Genomic DNA, 8,166 nt, shown 5'->3' on the forward strand with positions numbered 1-8,166 from the left:
TGGGAGTTGTTGCTGTTGATGGGAGTTGTTGTTACTGTTGATGGGAGTTGTTGTTGCTGCTGGGAGTTGTTGTTGTTGATGGGAGTTGTTGCTGTTGATGGGAGTTGTTGCTGTTGATGGGAGTTGTTGCTGCTGCTGATGGGTGTTGTTACTGTTGAATATCCTCATATATATTTTCAAATCATTTGATGAAGAATCTATTTATCCATCGTCCTAGACGACAGCCATATTCGTCTGCCAGTCGTTCTAACAGAAATATATGATGCAAAATGAGAGCCACAGTCTTTGTAACTTTGTGTCACGGTTACAGACTATCAGACCCCTTTCAGAGGCACAGCAAACGACGCCACAGCCTAAATAATCTTTATCTACACCACATTCAAACACCCAACGACACAGGTCTCTATAAATAGTCATATATTCAACATGTTCTTTTTTTGAGGACAAAAACCCCAAAAAGTACCACCCAGAAGCAAAACGCTTTATTCCCCACATCGATGATATTACTCTAGCCTCAAGGGGCGGCAGCGTAGCCTAGTGGTTAGAGCGTTGGACTAGTAACCGGAAGGTTGCGAGTTCAAACCCCCGAGATGACAAGGTACAAATCTGTCGTTCTGCCCCTGATCAGGGCAGTTAACCCACTGTTCCCAGGCCGTCATTGAAAATAAGAATATGTTCTTAACAGACATGCCTGGTTAAATAAAGGTCAAATTTTAAAAAAGACAGTTTTCAAGAGTCAACGAGAGGATTTTTGGAAGGATGGTCATGGAAGAGAGCCTCGTGTGTCTGTCAGTCACATGTTGACAGTATTAATAAAGATATCTTCTATTACATTCACAAGTTCTCACAAACACTTTTATTATTTATTTACTATTCCAATGAGTCACAGCACCTCTATGTAGCCATATCGCAGAGTGAATGGCATTCTGGGCAGTAACACGCTAAACATATTCCTTTGAGAAAACAACATAAAGTGCTTGAGAGAGAGAGGTGACAACGGAACGAAAGAGAGAGGGAGAGAGAGAGCGAGAGAGAGAGCGAGAGAGAGAGCGAGAGAGAGAGCGAGAGAGAGAGAGAGAGAGCGACAGAGAGAGACAGAGAGACAGAGAGAGAGGAAGGAGAGAGAGAGAGAGGAAGGAGAGACAGAGAGAGAGGAAGGAGAGACAGAGAGAGAGAGAGTAAGGAGAGAGAGGAAGGAGAGAGAGAGGAAGGAGAGAGAGAGGAAGGAGAGAGAGAGAGACAGAGACACAGAGAGAGAAAGAGAAAGAGAGAGAGAGAGAGAGAGAGAGAGAGAGAGAGAGAGAGAGAGAGAGAGAGAGAGAGAGAGAGAGAGAGGTAACAACGGAACGAAACGGGTCATTTGAGTCAAATGGTTTTTGTGGGTTCATCATACCCATGGAAACAGCCAGAGATGGAGCCATCAGTCATCTGCCCGTCTCCATGCTTACCAGCTAGTCTAAATTGTCACTGTAGTCTCTCCTGTAACTTCCTGGTTATGACAACTTCCTGTCCTGGTGACATGTTGGGTGAAATGGAAGTGGTAGGTTAGATCCAGACAGAGGTTCCCTTTATAGTGCACTACTTTTGACCAGGCCTCATAGAACTTTTGACTCTAAAGTAGTGCGCGCTATAGGGAACAGGATGCCATCTGGGACATACACAGACGATGTGATGTCGTTGTTATTAGAGACCCAGGGACTTGCGGACGATCTGTTGGGCCAGGCTGTAAAACTGGTCTCGGTCCTCACGCCACATCTTGGAAGCGTCAACGTTCGCTCCACTCTCATCATTGGGCTCTGCAGGGAAAAGGGTAGAGGAGAGAATGGCTTCGTTACACTCCATCGGACACATACTAGTGGCAAATACCAAACATCAAGTGAAAACAACAGCGCCAACCTTAGGTTTCAAGTATGTCCATTTATATTGAGTGAAGTGTTCTGAGGTTGAGATGGCTACAGTACGTAGAGAACACTGCTGAGACTGTCATCTGGAGCAAAGACACAACAAGAAGAGACCAGGGGCTATAGCTCTATTCCCATTGTTCCTACAGTACGTAGAGAACACTGCTGAGACTGTCATCTGGAGCAAAGACACAACAGGAAGAGACCAGGGGCTATAGCTCTATTCCCATTGTTCCTACAGTACGTAGAGAACACTGCTGAGACTGTCATCTGGAGCAAAGACACAACAAGAAGAGACCAGGGGCTATAGCTCTATTCCCATTGTTCCTACAGTACGTAGAGAACACTGCTGAGACTGTCATCTGGAGCAAAGACACAACAAGAAGAGACCAGGGGCTATAGCTCTATTCCCATTGTTCCTACAGTACGTAGAGAACACTGCTGAGACTGTCATCTGGAGCAAAGACACAACAAGAAGAGACCAGGGGCTATAGCTCTATTCCCATTGTTCCTAAAGGATTCTGTCTGTTTCCCATTGCTCCTAAAGGGTTCTGTCTGTTTCCCATTGTTCCTACAGGGTTCTGTCTGTCTCCCATTGTTCCTAAAGGGTTCTGTTTCCCATTGTTCCTAAAGGGTTCTGTTTCCCATTGTTCCTAAAGGGTTCTGTCTGTTTCCTATTGTTCCTACAGGGTTCTGTCTGTTTCCCATTGTTCCTAAAGGGTTCTGTCTCCCATTGTTCCTAAAGGGTTCTGTCTGTCTCCCATTGTTCCTAAAAGGTTCTGTTTCCCATTGTTCCTAAAGGGTTCTGTCTGTTCCCATTGTTCCTAAAGGGTTCTGTCTGTTTCCCATTGTTCCTAAAGGGTTCTATTTCCCATTGTTCCTGAAGGGTTCTGTCTGTTTCCCATTGTTCCTAAAGGGTTCTGTCTGTTTCCCATTGTTCCTAAAGGGTTCTGTCTGTTTCCCATTGTTCCTAAAGGGTTCTGTCTGTCTCCCATTGTTCCTAAAGGGTTCTGTTTCCCATTGTTCCTAAAGGGTTCTGTCTGTTTCCCATTGTTCCTAAATGGTTCTGTCTGTTTCCCATTATTCCTAAAGGGTTCTGTCTGTTTCCCATTGTTCCTAAAGGGTTCTGTCTGTTTCCCATTGTTCCTAAAGGGTTCTGTCTGTTTCCCATTGTTCCTAAAGGGTTCTGTCTGTTTCCCATTGTTCCTAAAGGTTTCTGTCTGTTTCCCATTGTTCCTAAAGGGTTCTGTCTGTCTCCCATTGTTCCTAAAGGGTTCTGTCTGTTTCCCATTGTTCCTAAAGGGTTCTGTCTGTTTCCCATTGTTCCTAAAGGGTTCTGTCTGTTTCCCATTGTTCCTACAGGGTTCTGTCTGTCTCCCATTGTTCCTAAAGGGTTCTGTTTCCCATTGTTCCTAAAGGGTTCTGTCTGTTTCCTATTGTTCCTACAGGGTTCTGTCTGTTTCCCATTGTTCCTAAAGGGTTCTGTCTCCCATTGTTCCTAAAAGGTTCTGTTTCCCATTGTTCCTAAAGGGTTCTGTCTGTTCCCATTGTTCCTAAAGGGTTCTGTCTGTTTCCCATTGTTCCTAAAGGGTTCTATTTCCCATTGTTCCTGAAGGGTTCTGTCTGTTTCCCATTGTTCCTAAAGGGTTCTGTCTGTTTCCCATTGTTCCTAAAGGGTTCTGTCTGTTTCCCATTGTTCCTAAAGGGTTCTGTCTGTCTCCCATTGTTCCTAAAGGGTTCTGTCTGTTTCCCATTGTTCCTAAAGGGTTCTGTCTGCCCTGCCCGCCCGTAGCCCTTAGAGTGTTGGACTAGTAACCAGCAGGTAGCCTAGTGGTTAGAGCGTTGGACTAGTAACCAGCAGGTAGCCTAGTGGTTAGAGCGTTGGACTAGTAACCAGCAGGTAGCCTAGTGGTTAGAGCGTTGGACTAGTAACCAGCAGGTAGCCTAGTGGTTAGAGCGTTGGACTAGTAACCAGCAGGTAGCCTAGTGGTTAGAGCGTTGGACTAGTAACCAGCAGGTAGCCTAGTGGTTAGAGCGTTGGACTAGTAACCAGCAGGTAGCCTAGTGGTTAGAGCGTTGGACTAGTAACCAGCAGGTAGCCTAGTGGTTAGAGCGTTGGACTAGTAACCGGAAGGTTGCTAGATTGAATCCCCGAGCTGACAAGATGAAAATCTGTAGTTCTGCCCCTGAACAGACAGTTAACCCACTGTTTCTAGGCCATCATTGTAAATAAGAATTTGTTCTTAACTGACTTGCCTAGTTAAATAAAGGTCAAATGATTATTATTTTTTTAAATGTAAAAGCACCCAGGCTAACGTTAGCTAGCTACTTCCAGACACTCTGACCTTTTCATTTGCCCTAGCAGAGCTGATAAGGCTGTTTTCATGTCGTCCAGAGGGTTAGAGACTAACCGTGTTACTGGCACCTGTAATGACAACAAGCCCATCAGTTATTCTGCACTCTGACACTCTCAAACCAGAGGGCTCTGAACTCAGATTACACTGCCACTGGGAATTTACAAACACACCACATAATGTTGAGGTAGGTAGGGACTGACCTGCTAACATACTGACTACAGACAGTAGGATCTTCTCTCAGCACTGACCTGCTAACATACTGACTACAGACAGTAGGATCTTCTCTCAGTACTGACCTGCTAACATACTGACTACAGACAGTAGGATCTTCTCTCAGCACTGACCTGCTAACATACTGACTACAGACAGTAGGATCTTCTCTCAGTACTGACCTGCTAACATACTGACTACAGACAGTAGGATCTTCTCTCAGTACTGACCTGCTAACATACTGACTACAGACAGTAGGATCTTCTCTCAGTACTGACCTGCTAACATACTGACTACAGACAGTAGGATCTTCTCTCAGTACTGACCTGCTAACATACTGACTACAGACAGTAGGATCTTCTCTCTGGACAGGCCTCCATCTCTCAGCACTGACCTGCTAACATACTGACTACAGACAGTAGGATCTTCTCTCAGTACTGACCTGCTAACATACTGACTACAGACAGTAGGATCTTCTCTCAGTACTGACCTGCTAACATACTGACTACAGACAGTAGGATCTTCTCTCAGTACTGACCTGCTAACATACTGACTACAGACAGTAGGATTTTCTCTCTGGACAGGCCTCCATCTCTCAGCACTGACCTGCTAACATACTGACTACAGACAGTAGGATCTTCTCTCAGTACTGACCTGCTAACATACTGACTACAGACAGTAGGATCTTCTCTCAGTACTGACCTGCTAACATACTGACTACAGACAGTAGGATCTTCTCTCAGTACTGACCTGCTAACATACTGACTACAGACAGTAGGATCTTCTCTCAGTACTGACCTGCTAACATACTGACTACAGACAGTAGGATCTTCTCTCAGTACTGACCTGCTAACATACTGACTACAGACAGTAGGATCTTCTCTGGACTGGCCTCCACTGACACTGCTAACATACTGACTACAGACAGTAGGATCTTCTCTCAGTACTGACCTGCTAACATACTGACTACAGACAGTAGGATCTTCTCTCAGTACTGACCTGCTAACATACTGACTACAGACAGTAGGATCTTCTCTCAGTACTGACCTGCTAACATACTGACTACAGACAGTAGGATCTTCTCTCAGTACTGACCTGCTAACATACTGACTACAGACAGTAGGATCTTCTCTCTGCTAACATAGGCCTCCATCTCTCAGCACTGACCTGCTAACATACTGACTACAGACAGTAGGATCTTCTCTCAGTACTGACCTGCTAACATACTGACTACAGACAGTAGGATCTTCTCTCAGTACTGACCTGCTAACATACTGACTACAGACAGTAGGATCTTCTCTCAGTACTGACCTGCTAACATACTGACTACAGACAGTAGGATCTTCTCTCAGTACTGACCTGCTAACATACTGACTACAGACAGTAGGATCTTCTCTCAGTACTGACCTGCTAACATACTGACTACAGACAGTAGGATCTTCTCTCAGTACTGACCTGCTAACATACTGACTACAGACAGTAGGATCTTCTCTCAGTACTGACCTGCTAACATACTGACTACAGACAGTAGGATCTTCTCTCAGTACTGACCTGCTAACATACTGACTACAGACAGTAGGATTTTCTCTCTGGACAGGCCTCCATCTCTCAGCACTGACCTGCTAACATACTGACTACAGACAGTAGGATCTTCTCTCAGTACTGACCTGCTAACATACTGACTACAGACAGTAGGATCTTCTCTCAGTACTGACCTGCTAACATACTGACTACAGACAGTAGGATCTTCTCTCAGTACTGACCTGCTAACATACTGACTACAGACAGTAGGATCTTCTCTCTGGACTGACCTGCTAACATACTGACTACAGACAGTAGGATCTTCTCTCAGTACTGACCTGCTAACATACTGACTACAGACAGTAGGATCTTCTCTCAGTACTGACCTGCTAACATACTGACTACAGACAGTAGGATCTTCTCTCAGTACTGACCTGCTAACATACTGACTACAGACAGTAGGATCTTCTCTCAGTACTGACCTGCTAACATACTGACTACAGACAGTAGGATCTTCTCTCTGGACAGGCCTCCATCTCTCAGCACTGACCTGCTAACATACTGACTACAGACAGTAGGATCTTCTCTCAGTACTGACCTGCTAACATACTGACTACAGACAGTAGGATCTTCTCTCAGTACTGACCTGCTAACATACTGACTACAGACAGTAGGATCTTCTCTCAGTACTGACCTGCTAACATACTGACTACAGACAGTAGGATCTTCTCTCAGTACTGACCTGCTAACATACTGACTACAGACAGTAGGATCTTCTCTCAGTACTGACCTGCTAACATACTGACTACAGACAGTAGGATCTTCTCTCAGTACTGACCTGCTAACATACTGACTACAGACAGTAGGATCTTCTCTCAGTACTGACCTGCTAACATACTGACTACAGACAGTAGGATCTTCTCTCAGCACTGACCTGCTAACATACTGACTACAGACAGTAGGATCTTCTCTCAGTACTGACCTGCTAACATACTGACTACAGACAGTAGGATCTTCTCCACACTCTGGACAGGACTCCATCTCTCAGCACTGCTCTCATAGCCCATTGGGTCGTCTCCTGGAGCATGCAGGATAGAGATACACACACGGCCATCTGGGTAAACTGAAGAGAAGGAGAGAGGAGAACACAACCGGTAGATACAAACAGGATCACACAGTACATGACACAAGCCCAGAAACTGAAGGATCACACAGTACATGACACAAGCCCAGAAACTGAAGGATCACACAGTACATGACACAAGCCCAGAAACTGAAGGATCACACAGTACATGACACAAGCCCAGAAACTGAAGGATCACACAGTACATGACACAAGCCCAGAAACTGAAGGATCACACAGTACATGACACAAGCCCAGAAACTGAAGGATCACACAGTACATGACACAAGCCCAGAAACTGAAGGATCACACAGTACATGACACAAGCCCAGAAACTGAAGGATCACACAGTACATGACACAAGCCCAGAAACTGAAGGATCACACAGTACATGACACAAGCCCAGAAACTGAAGGATCACACAGTACATGACACAAGCCCAGAAACTGAAGGATCACACAGTACATGACACAAGCCCAGAAACTGAAGGATCACACAGTACATGACACAAGCCCAGAAACTGAAGGATCACACAGTACATGACACAAGCCCAGAAACTGAAGGATCACACAGTACATGACACAAGCCCAGAAACTGAAGGATCACACAGTACATGACACAAGCCCAGAAACTGAAGGATCACACAGTACATGACACAAGCCCAGAAACTGAAGGATCACACAGTACATGACACAAGCCCAGAAACTGAAGGATCACACAGTACATGACACAAGCCCAGAAACTGAAGGATCACACAGTACATGACACAAGCCCAGAAACTGAAGGATCACACAGTACATGACACAAGCCCAGAAACTGAAGGATCACACAGTACATGACACAAGCCCAGAAACTGAAGGATCACACAGTACATGACACAAGCCCAGAAACTGAAGGATCACACAGTACATGACACAAGCCCAGAAACTGAAGGATCACACAGTACATGACACAAGCCCAGAAACTGAAGGATCACACAGTACATGACACAAGCCCAGAAACTGAAGGATCACACAGTACATGACACAAGCCCAGAAACTGAAGGATCACACAG

General features: G+C 45.2%; 1 protein-coding gene across 1 annotated transcript in view; it reads right to left on the reverse strand.

The window, feature by feature from the left end:
* Positions 1-1,244: 1,244 nt before the first annotated feature.
* Positions 1,245-8,166, reverse strand: part of ube2g2 (ubiquitin-conjugating enzyme E2G 2 (UBC7 homolog, yeast)) — a 29,753-nt gene continuing 22,831 nt past the window's right edge. Inside the window, exons 5-6 of the mRNA XM_046349333.1 lie at positions 6,972-7,112; positions 1,245-1,796 (exon numbers count right to left, since the gene is read on the reverse strand). Of these exons, the coding sequence (XP_046205289.1) occupies positions 1,684-1,796; positions 6,972-7,112 (254 nt within the window). The 3' untranslated portion in view covers positions 1,245-1,683. The remainder of the gene's footprint in view (positions 1,797-6,971; positions 7,113-8,166) is intronic.

This window comes from Oncorhynchus gorbuscha, linkage group LG01 (genome assembly GCF_021184085.1).
Source record: "Oncorhynchus gorbuscha isolate QuinsamMale2020 ecotype Even-year linkage group LG01, OgorEven_v1.0, whole genome shotgun sequence".
NCBI classification, from domain to species: Eukaryota; Metazoa; Chordata; class Actinopteri; order Salmoniformes; family Salmonidae; genus Oncorhynchus; species Oncorhynchus gorbuscha.